We start from the raw sequence: 21,589 nt of genomic DNA, 5'->3' as shown, positions 1-21,589 counted from the left end.
TCTTAACTGACTTGCCTAGTTAAATAAAGGTTAGATAAAAAAAAATACTCTGAGGTGAATGTGGGCCCTGATTCCTAGAGGCACATTCTGTATAGTTTATGCAAACGCCTTCCTCCGAGAAAACAATAAGTAATCATGATAAATGTAGAATGTAACCCAAATGTAAAATGCCCACATCATCATATAATTGTGAACTATTCTCAGTAGAATAACACTGTAAAACTCTTCTAACACTTCTTTACAGATGAACCTATCCCGACCAGTGTTCCTTGTCTATTTGACTCTATCCCTTCACAGTGAGGAGGACAAATGAATGCCTCAGGGGACTTGTCCAGTTATTGTGAGAGGAATGATACATAATGAAAAATATGGGTGTTCCCCTTCTCAGCGGTTTAAGATGTCAGAGGGCTCTCAGGTATGCTAGAACTCCTATTGTTTTGGGTCCCTCTGGGAGACAAGAGACAGGAGTGGAGGAACTGAACGGGCACACAGCCTGGGTAAGGAAGGAAAGGACACGGTCACATCCATCTCAGAGAGACGGAGATACAGACCTTACAACCGAGAGAAGTCTGCACTCTCAGCCCCAATGAAAGCCTCGTAAACTCTGAGAATATAGAAAAATATGCGGTGAGTAAATCTCTGCTATGAAACCTGTAGCTACAAATGTCTGATGGCCTTTTTGAGTTATGTACATATATATTTATTTTTTTATGTGACTTGTTGGTGCGCTCTGACTGACTTTTAGACACACAAGGGTTTCTCAATGATACATTTTGGAAAGGTTCCTAATTGGTCGTTTCATACTTCTTTTCTGTGATTTAGAAAAATTTTGGATGGTCATTTTAATCATTTATTGCCAAATTCTTCATGTACTCCGGTGTCTCTGATACTGAGCAGGAAACCCAATATAAAGACATTGTCTGATGACACACTTTTCCCTAGCAAGGGGAACAGAACATTTTCAAAGGCAATCCTTACATTGATTGATTTAATAACTTGGTTTATGATGGCTGTGATGTTAGAGTTGTTCTGATGTAATGTACTTGCGATTGTATCTTGTTATATATATTTTTTATCTTTTACTTTAAGGTCTCAGGTGCCCTGAGACCTTAAAGTAAAAGATAAAAAATACACTGAAAATGAGAACCTGGTCTCAATTGATCTCCCCTGATTAAATAAAAGTGAATCCATATCATTGGTCCTTGGCCATATAGTCTTCTAGATTTTTTAACAATCTATACCCGTTCTTTGGTACTCAGTAAACGTATCCGTAAGTGAAGGCAATGGTACATGCATGTCTCATTCACCTTCATTTGCCAAGTTGTGATATAGATCATTTGGGTTTCAACATTGAAACAGGAATGTTGTATTAGAGCAAATACATTCTAATAGATTTCAACTTGAACTATTTCTGGACCTGAAAACAAGTAGCTGACATAGAGTACAGTGGATACTGCACCTAATGTTGAAATGTAGGGGTTTGCTAAGAGGCAAACATGACCTTTTAGTTTACTGTAACTGTATAACTTTACTGTGTAGAATAAGGTCTGGGACTTACAGTAGACTGTATTTTTATGCAAAACAACTCACCACCACCCAGCTTTATACGTATGAAGCTCTGTCCCCACAGTCCTCCACACGGACACACACTAATTGAACCTGGCCTAGAGGGAGTCTTAGCATTTAGCTTGTAACCCAATCAGAAAACAGGGATTATTCTTATCCGTTTCCTCTATTCAGTGGGATATTGTTAGGGGACTTGTATTTCCAACCCCTCTGGACTTAGATGTCTCACGTATTTGGATGCTCAACAATAGAGTCAAGGACATTCTTTGCACAAACAATAATGGATTCCAGTTCAGTGTCCTTTTTTTTCTAAGGTTGTTCATTTTGTGGCCTAATCAAAGAAGCAGCAGTTAATGCCAAATGATTAGTAAAAACATACAGTAGCAGTCAAAAGTTTGTACACACCTACTCATTCAAGTGTTTTTCTTTATTTGTACTCTTTTCTACATTGTAGAATAATAGTGAAGACATCAAAACTATGAAATAACACATATGGAATTATGTAGTAAGCAAACAAGTGTGGCTACTTTGAAGAATCCAAAATATAAAATAGATTTAGATTTGTTTAACACTTTTTTGGTTACTACATAATTCCATATGTGTTATTTCATAGTTTGATGTCTTCACTGTTATTCTACAATGTAGAAAATAGTAAAAATACAGAAAAACCCTGGAATGAGTAGGAGTGTCCAAACTTTTGACTGGTACTGTATACTCAAAATCACGTTTTATCACCAGAGAATATCAAATACTTTTTTGGAATATGTCTTGACAAACTTATGTATATTTCCAACCCAAATATGAATAGCAGCAACCTCTATAATTTTGTTTCGTTTACTCCCTATTTTATCCCATCAATGTTTAATAATATTCTGGTTATAATTAGATAATAATATCAGTAGCTTTTCACTCATCTCTTGTGGTGGGTTGATTCTTGTCTCAAAAATAAAAAGCTTCATGTTAAGGTCATAGTAGACCCTGTAACATTGTTTGGAGTGGACGTGGGTTACGCAAACTAACAAAAAGGATCCTAACAAATTGAACAAATACCCTACCACCATTAAGCAGAACAAGGAATTGACCTACTTTCCCAGAGCTGAGCTCTATGATATAACATCGTCTCTGTGACTCATACAAATTCAAGGGATGAAGGTTAATGCACTGACAAATAACAGGACTTCCAGAGCCTCCAAATTAGTCTCAAGGCGGTGTGAAATACATTTGCAAACTTCTACGTTACGCATTTCAATGTCACCATTTTCACTGTACTCTTTTTCTTGCAGGTTACCACTGCTAAGACTGGTGTGTCTTTGTGCAGTGCTGGGATACTGCTCTGTAGGTGAGTCTGTCCACAATCTGGTTGCATGTCATCTTGACTGTAGTCATCTCTCTCTTTATCAATTACATTTTCTTTTGGTCTAGTATAGTATATGAGTTCTAAATAAACTAACTGCATCAATACGTTTATCTCTATTCTAATACGTGCTTCTCTCTCCTCTTTCTCCCTCTCTCTCTAGTTGCTGATCTGAGTGACTGCGAAGCGGTGGGAAGTAAATGCCACACCCATGCCGAGTGCCTCAAGGCTAAAGGCAACAACTTTGTATGTGTGTGTCGGTTTGGCTACCATGGAGATGGACTACTGTGTGTGGACATTGACGAGTGTATTACCGGCCTCCACGGCTGCCACCCAAAGGCTCGTTGCTACAACACACTGGGCAGCTACAGCTGTGTGTGTCTGGATGGCTACTTCGGCGACGGAGTCCAATGTGACGATGTCAACGAATGCCAGACGAGGAACGGCGGCTGCCACGCCAGTGCCCTCTGTACGAATAGAGAAGGAGGGCGAGACTGCAAGTGCAAGGGAGGCTTCAATGGCAATGGGTTTCAGTGCACGGACATTGACGAATGCACAAACAGTGGCATCTGCCACTGGAATGCCACCTGTATCAACAACCCTGGCTCCTATGTGTGCACCTGTAACACAGGCTATAAGGGCAATGGGAACTACCTGTGTCTGGATTTAGATGAGTGTTCAGAGACTCCCGGTGTATGCTCGGCCTCCTTAGGCTACAAAGGCTGTAAGAACCTGCCTGGATCGTACCAATGCACCTGTAGTATTGGTTACCAGAGCAATGGACAAACCTGTGAGGACATTGATGAGTGTGCTGGTAACATCTGTAGTTTCTATGCTGACTGTGTCAACACGCTGGGCTCGTACCGCTGCTCCTGCTTCGATGGATTCAATGGGAATGGGCTGGCATGTAGGGACATCAATGAGTGTAATGGGGAGAATACATGTGACCCCAACGCTGCCTGTATCAATGTGCTGGGCAGCTATGACTGCTCCTGCCGCACCGGATACCTAGGGGATGGCAGGAAGTGCACCGACATCGACGAGTGCGCCACCGTTAATATCTGCCCTGCTTCGGCCGCGTGCGTCAACACCAGGGGGTCGTTCTACTGCGACTGCGGCACGGGCTACGTCTTTAACAACTCCAAGTGTATGGACCTGGATGAGTGTACCATCGGGCGCTGTAGCCCCTTCTCCGCCTGTGCCAACCTCCCGGGCTCCTTCACCTGTGAGTGCAGGGCAGGGTACAGGGGCAACGGCATCACCTGCGAGGACTTGGACGAGTGCTCCTTGGCACAGCAGTGCCACTCCAATGCCCTCTGCACCAACCTTGCGGGCACGTTCAACTGCAGATGCCAGGTAGGCTACTCCGGGGATGGGGCGATCCAGTGTGCGGACGTGAACGAGTGTCTGGTGGACAACGGAGGCTGCCGGAATAAAGCCACCTGCGTCAATAGTAAAGGTTCCTTCTCCTGTCTGTGTCCTCCTGGGTTCAACCTGGTCAACCGCACCATATGCCAGGATATAGACGAGTGCCAGGCCATGGAGAAGCCATGCTACCTCAATGAACGCTGCTCAAACACCGAGGGGGCGTATGAGTGCCCCTGCCGGCTGGGCTTTGCCCGCCCCACAGCGACCAAGGCCTGTACGGATATCGACGAGTGCAAAGTGAACAACCCCTGCCACGTCAACGCCACATGTTTGAACACAGTGGGCTCCCATACCTGTACCTGTAAGCACGGATTCATAGGCAACGGCTCCAGGTGTGAGGATGTGAACGAGTGTGCTGAAGAAGGCACATGCCACTCACGGGCACTGTGTGCCAACATACCCGGGGATTTCTCCTGCTCCTGCCAGCTGGGCTTCTTTGGGGATGGCTTCCGGTGCCAGGATGTGGATGAGTGTGCCCTTTCCAACGTCGCCACCTGTCCCCCCATCTCAAAGTGTGTCAACTCCCCCGGAGCCTACGTCTGCTCGTGTATGAACGGCACAGTGGCCTATAATGACACCTGTGTGGCCCCCAGTCCCCGGTGTGCCCCTGCCTGCCACCGTCATGGGCTCTGCCACCCCTCGCCCGCTGGCTTCCAGTGTGTGTGTGACCTAGGCTTTGAGGGGGATGGACTCGCCTGTTCGGATATAGATGAGTGTCAGAAGAATGTGTGCCCTCGGAATGAGACTGCGTGTGTGAATACCCCTGGCTCTTTTTCCTGTCTCTGCAAAGTGGGCTACAGACAGAACGGGACAAACTGCGTTGGTAAGAGGATTTGATTTCGTCACAAAAACTACCAGAACCACTCAATATTTCTCAATAAACACTCATTTGCAAAATCCTATATGTTTTCTTCAAAATCTGGTGTTACAAATTATTTAGAATATGTTGTACTATAAAATTGTAAGATGTTCATGTTGTTCAGGTGATTTTCTCTCTCTCTCTCTCTCTCTCCGCTTCTCTGTCTCTCTCTCTCTCTGTCTCTCTCTCTCTCTCTCTCTCCCTCTCTCTCCCTCTCTCTCTCTCTTCTCAGATGTGGATGAGTGTGTGTCTGGAGACAAGGAGTGCAGTGAGTTTGCCCAGTGTGTGAACACAGTAGGGAGTCACCTCTGTTTCTGTCTCAGTGGCTTCACTGGCGACGGGAAGAACTGTTCTGGTAAGCGCAACATTTCTCTTCGAATTTCTATCATCAGTAGACATTACATAACTCTGTAACTTTGGTGTGGATTCTCTTGTGAGCTTTCTTTTAGCAACTTGTGGGGCTGTTTTCCTGACACTGTCCCATTTTGGATGAATTATAGACATTGATGAGTGCCAAAACCAAAATGGAGGATGCCACCCCATTGCCAGCTGCTCAAACACTGCCGGATCGCACAACTGTATCTGCCCGTCTGGCACCGAGGGCACTGGCATTGAGTGTCAGGATGTTGACGAGTGTGCCGACAACTCCGCCGAGCCCCACAACTGCAGCCGCCTGGCCCAATGCAACAACACGGACGGCTCCTACCTCTGTCTGTGCCAGGAGGGGTACCGGGGGGACGGGTTCGTCTGTGAGGACGTGGATGAGTGTCTCTCACCGTCCACCTGTGGGAGGAACTTGACGTGCCTCAACACCCCCGGGGGGTACAACTGCACCTGCATCTTGGGCCTAGCCTACGAAGCAGGCACGTGTGTGAGCGTGGAGAACTGCCTGAACGCTAGCCGGGCGTGCCACCCGCACGCAGCGTGCCACCCCACCAAGGGCTCCTTCTACTGCCACTGCCAGGATGGTTTCCATGGCAACGGGGTGGCCTGCTGGGATGTGGATGAGTGTAGCCAATCGGGGCGGGAGTACTGCCCGAAGTTCTCCTACTGCTTCAACACAGAGGGCTCCTACACGTGTGACTGTTGGGATGGTTACCAGGACAATGGGACACACTGCATGGATGTGGATGAGTGTGAGGCGGGGAACTACACCTGTCCTGACAACAGCACCTGTACCAACACAGAGGGCAGCTACCGCTGCCCCTGTGATCTGGGCTTCCTGGCTAGTAACAACTCTCAGTGTCTGGATCTTGACGAGTGTGTCTTGGGGCTGGCGCGATGCCCGGATAGCTCAGATTGCCAGAACACACCCGGGTCCTTTGTCTGTAACTGCTGGGACGGCTACCAGGGCAATGGAACAGGCTGCCAGGATATCGACGAGTGCCTGGACAACTCCACCTGTCTTGAGAACAGCAACTGCGTCAACACCTATGGCAGCTTCCTGTGTCCCTGTAACGTAGGATTCCTCAGTTTAAATGATCGGTGTGAGGATATCGAGGACTGTTTGGACCCCGACCTCGGGCCGCTTTGTACCAACGGAACATGCATGAACACCATTGGTTCATTCTTCTGCTTATGCTACGTGGGCTTCTGGAGCAACGGAACTGAGTGTGTGGATGTGGACGAGTGTTCTGAGGTGTATTCCAACTCCTCTAGCTCTGTCTCTGTCTGCCAGCCCTCCTCTACCTGTATCAACCTCCCTGGCTCCTATCAGTGTCCCTGTAATAGTGGCTTCCTCCTGAACGGCACAGATTGCCAGGATGTAGACGAATGTAGCGACCCGGAGGGCGCCCCCTGCCCTGATCACTCCGTGTGCAAAAACACTATTGGCTCCCTCCTTTGTCCCTGTCTGGACGGGTATGAGCCAGGGGCACAAGGCAATGACACGGTGTGCGAGGATATTGACGAGTGCCTCTTTAATACCACATGTCGCGTTGACCAGGTGTGCACTAACTTGCCCGGGACGTACCACTGTGACTGTCCCGGGGGGTACCATGAGGATGTGGGAGCGTGTGTGGATACGGATGAATGTGGGAATAGTAAGGGTGCCGAGGTGTGTCACCCCTCGGCGCGCTGTTGGAACACTCCAGGCTCCTACACATGCCACTGCTCCCAGGGCCACGCGGGCAACGGCACCTGGTGCCAGGACGTGGATGAGTGCGCCGCCCTGACGGCGCCCTGTCACAAACGCGCCCTCTGCTACAACACGCCCGGGTCATTCCTGTGTGTGTGCCATCCAGGACTCCTGGGCATCGGGGCCCTGTGTGTGGACCTGGACGAGTGCCAACAGAACAATGGAGGATGCCACTCTGCTGCCACCTGTTCTAACTCTGCGGGGGGGTTCCAATGCCGCTGTACCAGTGGCTGGGATACCAGGGGGGAGAGAGGGGGGCATGGGGACAGAGGGTGTGTTGACCAGGACGAGTGTGTGTCGCCCTCGGCATGCCCCGCCCACACGTCCTGTAGAAACTACCCAGGGTCCTTCAACTGCTCCTGTGCCTCTAACAACACTGTTTGTACTGAGCTGGCTAAGGGTGGGCTACTCCTTCATACAGCTACGCTGCAAGTTAACTTTGCTCTGTGTTCTGTATGTGGTTAGGGAATGAATGTCTCTGCATGTACACTACCATTCAAAGTTTGGGGTCAGAATTAGAAATGTCCTTTCTTCGTCCATTAAAATAACATCAAATTCATCAGAAATACAGTGTAACATTGTTAATGTTGTAAATGACTACTGTAGCTGGAACGGATTATTTTTAATGGAGTATCTACATAGGCGTACAGAGGCCCATTATCATGTATCATTTTAAAAGGCTAATTGATTATTAGAAAACTCTTTTGCAATTATGTTAGCACAGCTGAAAACTGTTGTCCTGATTAAAGAAGCAATAAAACTGGCCTTCTTTAGACTAGTTGAGTATCTGGAGCATCAGCATTTGTGGGTTTGATTACAGGCTCAAAATGGCCAGAAACAAAGAACTTTCTTCTGAAACTCGTCAGTCTATTCTTGTTCTGAGAAATGAAAGCTATTCCATGCCAGAAATTGCCAAGAAACTGATGATCTGTTAAAACGCTGTGTACTACTCCCTTCACAGAACAGCGCAAACTGGCTCTAACCAGAATATAAAGAGGAGTGGGAGGCCCCGGTGCACAACTGAGCAAGAGGACAAGCACATTAGAGTGTCTAGTTTGAGAAACAGACGCCTCACAAGTCCTCAACTGACAGCTTCATTAAATAGTAGTCGCAAAACACCAGTCTCGACGTCAACAGTGAAGAGGCGACTCCGGGATGCTGGCCTTCTAGGCAGAGTTGCAAAGAAAATCTCAAACTGGCCAATAAAAATAAAATATTAAGATTGGCAAAAGAACAGAGACACTGGACAGAGGAACACTGCCTAGAAGGCCAGCATCCCACAGTCGCTTCTTCACTGTATTTCTGATCAATTTGATGTTATTTTAAAACAAGGACATTTCTAAGTGACCCCAAACTTTTGAACGGTAGTGTATGCTGATCACATACTAAATGTGTCTAGTGTACACTTGAAGTAGTTGAAGTGCTAAATAGTGTAAAAGAGCTTGTTTACGTCTTCGAATATTCTTGCAGCATATATAGTAATTGGCATTTTGCATATTTTCTATGTGTGAAAAGTGTATCAAAATGTCATAATTACAATGATGTAATTCACAGAGAGTGATTTGTACCCGTTTGGTGACGAGGTGGGAGATATAGGAGTGCGGTTGGACACAAAAGATGGGAACTCTCCTTACATCACACCACCTATGGGTTTCCCCTTCGTAGGCAAGCTGTATGATCGGGTCTATGTGAGTATCCACATCTTTACTCACTCCTCTGAGACTGGCCCTGAACTGAACACAGCAAGATAAATGATTAGTACAATCTTTTTTTTCTTCTTTCAAATCTACAGTGTTTTATTCGATGCAGATGCAAGAAGATGTACATCAGTGTATTTTTTTCTCTGAAATGGCCTTTGCTGTGAAACTCTATCTCTATCTCTATCTCTATCTGCAATATTACAACTGATCTACACACCAAAAAACAACAACAAACAAAACACTGATATATGTGCAAAACTACAACACATACATTCACCAAAATAAAATAATCACCTTTGACGGAACTAAGCAATACTCAAAGAAGCTGTAGGATTGGTTCTACAGTACAGTGTAAAGCCAGACTGGGAAAGACTTGTTCTACCACAACATTGACATGCATTAATATGACAACAAAGATGTGCACCATTACAGTGACAGTCTGCTTGGCCAAGTCAGTACAGTACCAAGATTGTGATCGATAATGCTTTCTCATTGGTCAATTTATCTTTCCAAATGTTATAGTAAAGGACAAATCAGAATAGTTTTGACTAGAATTCATGTTTCATAAGACATACTGTAGGTTTGGCATTAAATATATATATATTTGAAATTAAATCAATCAATCATTCTCTCTCTGGCTTAGTTTTCAGATAATGGACTCATTCAGTTCCAGTCTATCAGTCAGAACGAGCAGTTCCTGCTTCCTGTCCCTTTCCCTACGGGTTTCCGTGGCAACGAGAGCCTGGCAATGCTGGCCGTGTTCTGGGACGATGCTGACCTCACCCTCGGGGAGGGGAAGCTGTTCTATCAGGTGAGATGTCAAGGGTGAGCGGTGAGTTTGGGTCAGAGTGGAGTCAAAGTGGGGATGACAGTCATTGGACTAATCTCACCTAATCTGAATTACTTTCTCTCTCCTAGGAATACCACAAGCTGAATATATCAGATAGATATTCCCAAATTGTCTTCAGCCGTACAGCGGACGATGTGACGCGGTTTGAGGAAAAGAACGACAAACCTGCGTTCACCCCAGCCTGGATTCTAAAGATCACTTGGGATCATGTGATGGCTGTCTCCTATCAGAAAATCAACCACTCTGAGGTATGTGGGTTATTGGATGGTACAGGGTGTGGTATTGTATGTCCGGATGTCTGTCCTAGATTAGCATCCATTGTTGCTCAAGTGTTAGCTGGGAGAATGTAACCTACCTGATTCATCAGTCCTCACATATAACTTCTCTCCCCATCTTTTTGTTCTTGTGGTGCCACCTTGTGGCCTGTTCCAGACTAACACCTTCCAGTGCATCCTGACTACGGACGGGGAGCGCTCCTTTGCCCTGCTACGCTTCGGGGAGATGTACTGGGGTCCTGGCCAGAGGATCCACCATGACGCCCTCACAGGCTACACCGACGGTGGAGCCCACTTTTTCAACGAGACCACGAGTTCAACAAATCTGTTTGGCCCAGGGGGGCGGTATAGGCCTCAGGAGGTGAGGGGGAACACAGGTAAACTGGGTCAGCTGGTGTATGACCTGACAGGGCCCACAGAGCGCGAACAGGACCCGAAGATGAGGTGCCAGGTGTGGGCCCTAAAGGAGCCTGAGCCGAAGGAGTGGGCCATGGGGGTGTCATCGTGCCCCTGTACCCGCGCCCAAGCACTGGAGGACCTGGCCTTCGGGCCTGAGACCCTGCCCCCCAACCAGCAGGATCGGGTACGGCTGAGGGAGCTACGGGGGCTGCGCTGGGGGGGCAGTGGGGGTCACGTATTCCAGTCCATCCTGTCCAATCGGCACGGCTCAGGGAAGAGATGTGTGTATGACCCACAAGGTCCCCTGTTGGCTGGATACAGTGAGCGCTACTTCTCTGGAGCCACTGCACAGAAACACATAGGTACCGTCTCATTTACGTCATATAGTGAAAGCTCAACCTGCCATTCGGGATGCTGTTCAAATCAATAACGGCATTCATTGATGTAATCACCAGCTGCATGTCTTTTAAACTAGCAAACTCATCCATATTGCCTGTTGTCGCCTTATTTCTCCCCCCTCCATCTTTAGATGAGGATCTCCTTCCATTCCAGTGGTGTTGTATCCAGTCTCCTCTGTGCCACCTCTATCTGGCCAAGAGACCCCTGGACCGTTGCCAAGGTTACGGCTGGGTGAGCCCCGACTGCTGCATAACCGCGGCCAAGGCAACACAGGGCATTGGTGAGAGCTTACCTATACTCAGCGGAATGGGGGTCATTAACTTTCAACTCCTGTCAAGTCATTGAATTAATTATTATTGTGTCACAGAATATACTCTATTATAAACTGGATGGTTCGAGCCTTGAATGCTGATTGGCTGACAGCCGTGGTATATCGTATACCACGGGTATGACAAAACAGTTATTTTTACTGCTCTAATTACGTTGGTAATCAGTTTATAATAGCAATAAGACACCTCGGGGGTTTGTGATATATGGCCAATTTACCACGGATAAGGGCTGTATCCAGGCACTCCGCGTTGCGAATGCGTAAGAACAGCCCTTAGCCGTGGTATATTGGCCATATACCACACCTCCTCGGGCCTAATTGCTTAAAAATCATTTTGTCACTGTTTGTCAATGATATATAGCCCACATGTTTGGTCCCATTATGTGATAGTAGACAGATCGTTCACTGTGTGCCTGTCTGCTTGGACCCATTAGTGTAAATGAGTGTAAATGTCCTGTGTAAAGTCTCGGTTAGTGAATTGTTTCCTTCTCATACAGTACGTACCTGTTTCGTCCGCAGGCATGGTGTACGGCAGCCTTCATTTCATCACCTTCGATGGGACTGAGTACTCCTTCAAGGCCCTCGGCGAGTTTGTCATTGTGCGCCTCTCCTCCTACACGGGCTCCAATATCTTCACGCTGCAGGGTGAGACGTGCGAGCTGGAGACGGACGGACAGGCTAGACGGGTCCCCACGGTGGTGAGGATGGCTGCTTTTCACCAGGGCATCGGCAAGGTCAGTGTGTTGTGTGTGTGTGTGTCTGTCTTATGGGTTGTATTATGGGCTGTAGATCTCACGTGCTTGATTGTCCTCACCTCTGTGTGAATGTGTGTGTGTTCAGGTTGAGTGGCGGTGTGCAGAGTCAGGAGAGGGACTGGAGGTCCTGGTGGATAATGTGAAGATCCCAGTCTTTGTCGGTAAGAAATCTAAGCAGTACACAGGCCTACACTTGGCCTACCATAACAAACATGGCACAGAAACAGGACGATTACTATTCAACATTTTACTACTATTCCAACGGACTAGACAATGCAATTTAGGAATATAGTAAATCTCTACACAACTTTACAACCTACCTGGAACATCATTCTCCAACCCTTGTTACATACAATATTACAGTAGCGTCTTCTTCTTCTATGATATCATGGCGGTTCCGCAAACAAACGCTGAAGGTGCGTGCTGCCACTTACTGGGCCGGAGTGTGTGGTCAATCACAGTTTACAACATTACGCTCCACATTTCTAAATCCTCCTACCTAACTCAGTACCAACGCAGTCCAATCTCTTCAACCTTTCCCTCTCTTCAACATACTTACAACAATTTGACAACGCGTGCTCCACCGTTTCCTCCACCGCACACTCCAGACACAAACCATTCACATGCTGGCCAACCGAATGTAATGACGAGTTCAGTGTACAAAGTCCTAGGCGCAATCGAGCAAACACCACCTCTTCCTTCCTAATCTGACCCTTGAATCTTGGTCTACCGACCTTTCTGTCGAGGGCACATAAATGACGGCCCTTGGGCTCAAGAGTCCCATCTCTTCTGCCACATATCCATCAGAATGGTTCTGATCTTACATTTGGCCTCGCTTCTAACCAGTGGAAGATGAATATGAATTATATGGCTGTCTGGTCTACAATTTCATTCCCTTCCACACCCGAGTGGGTTGGGACCCAGCATATTGTAGTAGCAATAGAATGCTATCCTCATATCCCCTTAAAATGACATAACAGTGCCCTCTGCTGTCCTTGCAGGTGTGGTGCACATGGGCAAGGAAGGTTTTGCGGTGCGCTGTACCTCGGCCAGTAGCTGTGCGGCAGTGTACGCCGGGGGGCTCCACGTGGTGGTGTGGAGGGTGGGTGGAGGTGGTGGTGCACAGCAGTTGGCCGCCCTGGTGGAGGTCCCCCAGACCTTCTACAGCCGCACCGTGGGCCTGCTGGGCCTCTGGAGCTCCAACCGCACCGATGACTTCCTGCAGTCTGACGGGAAGCTGATGATCTCCCCCAAGAATAACCCTCCCCCGGAGGAGAGCCTGCGCCAATTTGGCCTGTCCTGTGAGTGAGGCTTAAGTCAATAAGTCACGTTGAAGGAGTCGGCGGCACATTGAATGTCAATACTAACATACCACATGTCCAATACATTGCTTCATTCTAGGTAGTATGCTAGTGTGGTCCCTCTACCCTAATTCAAATATAGTGTATCACGCAGATTAAGTACCCCTAACTCCACTCATGTATAAGTAGCCATTCACAGACATTGCTAGGTGTTTAAAGGAGCGGTCTTTCACCCTTTCATCCTTGGTCTGATAAGTGGGTACGAATTCACACAGAGCCCCTCGGTTACATATAAGGTCATGTCTTTGTCAAGTCACTTTGTCTAATGTCAAATATGGTGAGCTGTCTTGAGGGTTCTGACTGATGTCTTGTAATGTGTTCCGTAGGGGCTGTGCCTGTTCCAGAGAGCCTGCTCTTCTCCATCCCACCCACTGGTCGGTTTACTCCAGCCTCGACAGAGGAGCTGATGTCAGTGAGTCCAGCTGTACAAGACAGACTGAGGAGGACATGTCAGGGCAGTTTGCAGTGTGTTCATGACATCCTAGCTTCTAACGACACTGGACTGGGTTTGCAGAGTCTGGAGTCCCAGGAGCTGTACCACAAGCTGGCTATGGTGTTTGGTGAGTCAACTGTTATGTCAGCCAGAGGATCAAGAATTTGTATCTTTATTGTAGATGTTGGCACTTCCTCTTCGAGTCACATACTCTGTGCTCTGGGTCAAAGTTGCCCTCTGGACAAAGATCTAGGATCAGTTTTCCCTCCCCAATTACAGAGTCTAATCTTAAAATATTAGCCTAGTTGGGCTAGTTTAGAGGGATAAACACAAAACTAACCTTATATCAGTGTCTATCAGTGGTGTAAAGTACGTAAGTAAAACTACTTGTGTATATGTACTTTACTATTTATATTTTTGTCTACTTTTACTTTTACTTCACTACATTCCGAAAGAAAATAATGTACTTTTTACTCCATACGTTTTCCCTGACATCCAAAAGTACTCGTTATATTTTGAATTCTTAGAAGGACAGGAAAAAGTTTAAATTCACTTACTTATCAAGAGAACATCCCTGGTCATCCCTACTATCTGATCTGATGGACTCACTAAACACAAATACCTTATTTGTAAATGATGTCTGAGGGTTGGAGTGTGCCCCTGGCTTTCTGTAAATAAATAAAAACTAGAAAATGGTGCCGTCTGGTTTGCTTAATATAAGGAATTTGAAATTATTTCTACTTTTACTTTTGATACTTAAGTATATTTAAAACCAAATACATTTTTACTTTTACTCAAGTAGTATTTTACTGGGTTTTACTGGGTATCTCAATTTTCTATTGAGATATCGTTACTTTTACTCAAGTATGACAATTGGGTACTTTTTCCACCACTGGCCTGTATGTGCAACTTCATCCTACTCCACAGTATTCTGCCATTCGCTCCGTAACAATTCATTGAATGCAGTGTAGTGTTGATTGAGGTCAATTGACATGCTTCTCTATAGGTCAGGTGGTATTCAACTCTTATCCTACGAGGTCCAGAGCCTGCTGGTTTTCTATTCTACTGATACTTAATTGCACCCAACTAGTGTCCCGGGTCTAAATCAGTCCGTTATTAAAGGGGAACAACGAAAAAAAGCAAAGGAACTGGCTTCGAGTTCCAGAGTTGAGTTTGACATGCTTCAATTTCTCTCCTATGTAGGGAACATGCCTCCCATCGTGACTGAGCCCACGGTGATCCGTTGTAAGGTCAAATCCACTGTTCGCGTGCAGATCAGCACTCAAGACACCAACCTAGACCCTATAAGCTTCTCACTGCTCTTCCCCAGACCACCACAAGCATCTGTTGGGAAAAGTGAGCTAGAAACACACACACACACACACATACACACACACACATGCAACCCCCCCCCCGTGGCGAAGTTTTCTATAATTCCTTAATGTGTCTCTCCCTATAGGTGATGGCATATTGACCTGGACACCACTCAACATCCAACCTGTCTACCTGACCATCAGAGTTGATGACCAGCTGTTCAGCTCTCAGTTCACCCCCATCCTGCAGGTGTGCGACTGCCTCAACGGTGGCACCTGCCAATACAACAGCATCGTGGACAACCATCTGCAGGGGAGATTTCAGGTAAACAAACAAGCAGACAGACTGACAGACAAAACAGTAAGGGGGAGTATTTCTACATGGGCTTGGGTGTTTTCTCCCAGAGCGCAATATGAACTAGTCCTGTGTTTTGAGTGTGAGATGATGTTCCCATGCCGATCAACCCCACACACCCTTCCTTCCGTTGTGCCTTGTCCTCCCAGGTGGTAGGGTGTCTGTGCCCTAAGGGTTTCAGTGGGATCTTCTGTGGGGATACCACCGACGTGTGTAAAGGGAAGCCTTGCTTCCCAGGAGTGCAGTGCCAGTCTCAATCCCAGCGAGAGCCAGACCAGTTCACCTGTGGAGAGTGCCCCCCACCCACCATCTACGAGGACAAGCAAGGATACAAGTGCTTTGAGAATGGTTGGTATACTTTGGATAAGGGTTGTGTTCATGAGGCACTAAACGGGAGAGAAAACAGGTTGGGGCTACCTGCTCGTTTTGCGTCGTGTGCCCTAATGAGCACGACTCAGCTAGCAACTTCTTTACCTGTATTCAGGAAATTATTCATTACTACTAGTCAGGAGTTTTCCCTCATCCAGATAAATTCCTGGCCCTATTCATGACCATTGAGCTGTTCTCATTCATGTTTCTCCTTCTTTTCCTCTCAGACTTCTGCCTCCCTCCCTTCCCCTTTCCCTGTCACACGATGGCCGACTGCTTCAGCTCAGGGTACAACTACACCTGCAGGTGCAAGCCTGGCTTTACTGGGGACGGACGCAACTGCACAGGTACTGACTCTTGACCCCTAACCTCTGACATAAACATACTGTGTCGTAGCAAAGTCAGGGGGTAGTCCTGACCGGGGCTTGAACCCTGGACTTTGTGACTGTCAAGCCAACACCATAGCTTTCACGCCAAGAGATCCAAACCTCTCGACGACGTCGTAGGTGTTGAGTTAAGGTCACTACAGTATACATACATTCTGAAAACAATGTAAACTACACTACATTGCCAAAAGTATATGGACACCTGCTCGTCGAACATCTCATTCCAAAATCATGGGCATTAATATGTTGGAACATTCCTGCGGGGTCTTGGTTCCATTCAGCCACAAGAGCATTAGTGAGGTCTGGCGCTCATGTTGGGCGATTAGGCCTGGCTCGCAGTCGGCGTTCCAATTCATCCCAAAGGTATTCGATGGGGTTGAGATCAAGGGGCTGTGCAGGTCAGTCAAGTTCTTCCACACCGATCTCAACAAACCATTTCTGTATGGACCTTGCTTTGTGCACCAAGGCATTGTCATGCGGAAACAGGAAAGGACCTTCCCCAAACTGTTGCCACAAAGTTGGAAGCACAGAATTGTCTAGAATGTCATTGTATGCACATGGGGATCTTAGGCTTGTGTGCGGCTGCTGGGCCATGGAAAACCATGACCAACTATGCTGTAGAGTTAAGATTTCCCTTCACTGGAACTCAGGGGCCTAGCCCGAACCATGAAAAACAGCCCCAGAACATTATTCCTCCTCCACCAAACTTTACAGTTGGCACTATGCATTCGGGCAGGTAGCGTTCTCCTGGCATCCGTCAAACCCAGATTCGTCCATCAGCCTGCCAGATGGTGAAGCGTGATTCATCACTCCAGAGAACGCATTTCCACTGCTCCAGAGTCCAGTGGCGGCGAGCTTTACACCACTCCTTCAGCACTCGCCGGTCCCGTTCTGTGAGCTTGTGTGGCCTACCACTTTGCGGCTGAGCCATTGTTGCTCCTAGATGTTTTCACTTCACAATAACAGCACTTACAGTTAACCAGGCCAGGTCTAGCCGGGCAGAAATTTGACGAACTGACTTTTTGGAAAAGTGGCATCCTATGACGGTGCCACGTTGAAAGTCACTGAGCTCTTCAGTACGGCCCATTCTACTGCCAGTGTTTGTGTATGGAGATTGCATGGCTGTGTGCTCGATTTTATACACCTGACAGCAATGGGTGTGGCTGAAATAGCCTGAATCGACAAATTTGAAAGGGTGTCCACATACTTTTGGCCAAGTAGTGTATCTCTGAGCCATATTGCAGTTGTTTTCTGAAGAGATTACAGTACATAATGATAATATTCCTCCTGATTCAGACATAAATGAGTGCCTGGACCCATCGGCCTGTCGTAACGCCAAGTTTGAGTGTGTGAACACGCCAGGGTCCGTCCGATGCTCCTGTCGCTACCAGAGCACTGAGGAAACCGATGGCTGTGGTACGTACACAGAACGGCCCAGTTACAACTGTTCCAGTATAGTACTGCATGAAACAGTATCTTCTGCAGGGCATTATGAAGTAAAGTGTTAACCAGATTATCTCTGTATAATGATGATACCATTTCATTTGTTCCTTTGCAGGGGACTCTGCCAATCCACCAGGTAAGCCTTCTATTTTTCAAAAAAATCCCCCAATACTGCACAGCAAGACATGACTACTGTGTCGCCATGGTGATCGTGACCACATTGTGGAGTGTGAGGTCATTTTATGGCCTTGTTGTTGTTGTTGTTGACAGGGTTCAATGTCTTCAACGTGTCTTTGGGCTGGAGGAACCAGGGGTCTGGAGGAGAGGGGCTGAAGCAGGTGAGAGAGGGAGTGTGTGGAACACATAAAACGAGCTATAGGGCCATACGTTTTTCCAGACCACATGACCTGACCAGGGATACCAGTCCAGAAATGGAAAGGGAAAACTCTGGCTCCTAGGATTGTGTGTGTAAATGTAGATCATGGCTGAGTGGGGTGATATAATGATGTGATGATATGTGTGTTTATACAAAATAACGACAAACTTCTCCGTCCTACAGCTGGAGGAGATTCTGTCAATGGGCTTCCAGAACAAGTTCTACAACGCTGTGATGAAACGGCCGATGCAGGGCTCAGGTCTGGATGAGTACAGGATCAACGTGTCCAGTGACACACCCCACTGGTACATCAGAGACTACCTGACCCGAGTCGGTGCTTACTACAGCATCAGAACCGCTGAAGTCGGAGGTAAAACAATCATGGAGTTCCTCTGTTAAACTATACTGTATAGTCACGAGGAGTTGTCAGACTGAGAATGTATTGATTGTAATAGTAGTAGAAAATCTTTATTATCCCTCAGGGCATTGACGGGCGGCCGTCACACGATGTAATGTAAAACAATGCTCTCAGGGGAAGCTTAACTTGAACCAGGACCACACATTGTCATGTCAACAATGATGATAATGGTGATTATGATTCCTGCAGTTGTCAAAGATGCAGTCCTAAGTCGGTGTTTGCCAGCAAGAATTGAGATGGTTTTGTACTACAAATTGTTTGTCTCTTTTATCCTCTCGTCTCTCTCTCACAGACTTGGATGAGTGTAAATCTAATGAGGCTGTGTGTAGGCAACCTGCCCTTTGTGCCAACACTTACGGAGGGTACAGGTGTGTGTGCAACGGGACCACCGACGTCGACTACACCCAATCCTGCATTTTAGGTGAGGCTGTGGGAAAAGATGGGTCGTTCACCGTTTACCATTTCATGCAAATACCCAGGGTGTGATGCTGTTCCTGGTCATTTCACGTCGTCATGTCATACTATGGTTATGGAAAATAGTTTCCACTAAGCGTGTATTCTCTGAACCCAGAACCAAATGCACTGGCCAGCTACTAAATTTTGTTAACATGGGAACTGACCAAGATTTTTTGGGGGCCCTAAGTATGACATAATAATGTGTTAATGGCCTATTAAACCTAACGTTCCACTGTTGGCCCACTGTTTAGACATGGGTGGTTTGAACAGGACGGCGGGGATAGCCATGGCCCAGATGGCGGAGGATAAGAAGCCTCTGATCCTAGGCCTGGTTTTAGGCATCGGGATCCCTGTCCTCCTCCTCCTGTCTGCCCTTGCCTGCTTCTGCTGTGCCCGCAAGAAGACCATCACAGGAGAGTGAGTAGCCTGAATACCCTCACAACATTCACACATACCTAATGGTATATAGTACCTTCAGAAAGATACGGAAACCACAATATATATATTTACAGGTTACTGCATGCATAGATGCATAGTTTACCCTCAGTTCAGATACAATGTTTACCGTTATTGCAGTACATAATCACAAAAACACAAGACTGGGTAGAAACACAACACCAAGTTCGTAACGAGTGCGCTGAGAGTCTGGAAGCAAGTACAGGGAGTGAGTGTTTTAATAAATAAACAAAACAATGAACACGAAACACAAACACACACCGACATGAAAACAGAGTGACAGATATAGGGAAGATAATCAAGTAGGTGATGGAGTCCAGGCGCTTGTCATGAGGCGCAGGTGTGCGAGACGATGGTGACAGGTGTGCGGGATAATCAGCAGCCTGATGACCTAGAGGCCGGAGAGGGAGTATACGTGACAAACTTCATGAAATGTTAACTTGGGCAAATATGTATGTTAAGTTTCATTCAAATCAAAAGGGCTTCGGTCAAAAAAGAATAAAACTCAAATGGAACGACCCATATACCCTATGGACTTAATGCTCGGGGAGGTCATTGGGGATGTTGTAGAATTAGCTTATTATAATGATAGGAAATAGGCCACTGTCACATGGACACACACAGTGCTATTCATCTGATAGATTATGCAACATATTTGGATTATGTCTGTGTAACTGTATCCATGTCTAATAGCATAGTGCCCTTTTTAAGTCAGTACTGAGTGTGCCAGATGTTACTGTTGAACAACTCTCATTCCTTTGTGTTGTTTCTGTGCAGAATTCCTCAATTGTTACCAGAATATGTTCAGGAGCAGTACAACCCTCCGCCCTTCAACTACTCGGACCCGGCTCTACACTACAACGTCCACGTCAGCCCGCGCGTCATCGACGACCTTACACCCAGGAAGCATCGCAGTACAAACTTCACACACGCTTAACAGCGCTATTATGATTGTACATGTCAAAATAAAACAAAGTAATTATATTATTTATACTGTAATAACCAATTGCTTATAGCTGAGGGACTTTCAAAGTCCATTGTATTTCAGAAAAGAAGAAGTGGACACAGAAATTGATGCAGAGAGAAGCTAAGCATATCTCGTGCTGTGATTCTGACAAGCACTCCTAGCAAGTACGTCGAAGGAAAGTCTGGACGGCTCTGGGCGAGGGAACTTAATAAACCTGTAATACATTTGTATTAATATTACAGAGTGAGCATTGCCACATATTTGTACATGCAACGGATTAACACAGAGACGATTGTAGTCATTTTATTTATCAGACATGTTGTGGGGTGTTCTTCTTAACCTTCAGTCCATCAGCTGTTTTACTTGAGAGCATAATGTCTACAGCTTTGTGTTGGACTTCGCACTGTGGTGGAGGGTTCTGTAGGGTTCTGAGTCTTGATGGCTATGAAGATACGGAGAGCGAACGAGAAGCACTTGAATCCAATTCAAGGTTTTCTTAACGACCGGTCGGTAAGAGTAGTATACACCGAGCATATAAACTTTGTCATACATGGGTCTCAAACACTCTTATATAAGCTATGAACGGGCTGTCACCATTATCCTGAGTGGAGAGCTCAAAAACAAAAACCTCATATCGATCTACAAGACCAGAGAGAGTCAGCGGCTACAGAGAAGTCGCAGTCAGTCGATGGCGAGGCATCGGTGAGACGCCTTGTTGACTACATCCTCCCTCTGCTCAAGCCATGCGGTTCCCTCTTGACTGTCACTCCATCTTTTGGTAGCTTGAAATCTTAAAAAAAAAAAACGTTCAACTCTGGCTGAAAATAGTCATCCAGACACGAATCTATATAGCTGTTTTATTTGATTCTTGTTTGTTTAGCTTTATCAAGCGCTTTGAGACTCTTTCTGTAATGAAAAGCGCTATAGAAAGTAAATAAATTATTATTGTCATGTACATTGAATAGATTGAAGAGAGAGGAGTCTCCTTTGCCTTAAACCTATGGAATACGTGCAATATTAATAATGATACATCTCAATGTTCTAAAAGAAACTAAATGCATGATGTAAACCAGATCTCCCTTGGAGAAGATGTTTTAATCGCTGAAGTCATGAACCAGACAATGGCATGTTTACAAGGGGATACATGTTTCACGATTGGCACCCATGTTACAGAGAGGCACAGATGGTGAAACATACACTACATGG

The 21,589-nt window shown here is 46.4% G+C and overlaps 1 protein-coding gene across 1 annotated transcript; it reads left to right on the top strand.

Annotated features, from left to right (window-relative positions):
* Positions 1-397: 397 nt before the first annotated feature.
* Positions 398-20,698, top strand: LOC111951691 (fibrillin-1). Its single transcript, XM_070434820.1, has 26 exons — positions 398-415; positions 2,850-2,901; positions 3,084-3,325; positions 3,455-5,171; positions 5,440-5,562; positions 5,708-7,744; positions 8,899-9,032; positions 9,712-9,855; positions 9,963-10,142; positions 10,327-10,930; positions 11,098-11,247; positions 11,815-12,029; positions 12,136-12,211; positions 13,052-13,351; positions 13,738-13,971; positions 15,048-15,200; positions 15,304-15,482; positions 15,662-15,860; positions 16,109-16,228; positions 17,564-17,683; positions 17,826-17,846; positions 17,981-18,048; positions 18,270-18,456; positions 18,797-18,925; positions 19,212-19,377; positions 20,194-20,698. Exons 1-26 carry the CDS (start codon positions 398-400, stop codon positions 20,351-20,353), a joined length of 7,728 nt encoding a protein of 2,575 aa, XP_070290921.1. The 3' UTR covers positions 20,354-20,698.
* The last annotated feature ends 891 nt before the right edge of the window (positions 20,699-21,589 follow it).

This window comes from Salvelinus sp. IW2-2015, linkage group LG25 (assembly GCF_002910315.2).
Source record: "Salvelinus sp. IW2-2015 linkage group LG25, ASM291031v2, whole genome shotgun sequence".
NCBI lineage: Eukaryota > Metazoa > Chordata > Actinopteri > Salmoniformes > Salmonidae > Salvelinus > Salvelinus sp. IW2-2015.
The sequence above is the reverse complement of the archived record's forward strand: the minus strand, read 5'-3'. Positions and strand labels throughout refer to the sequence as shown.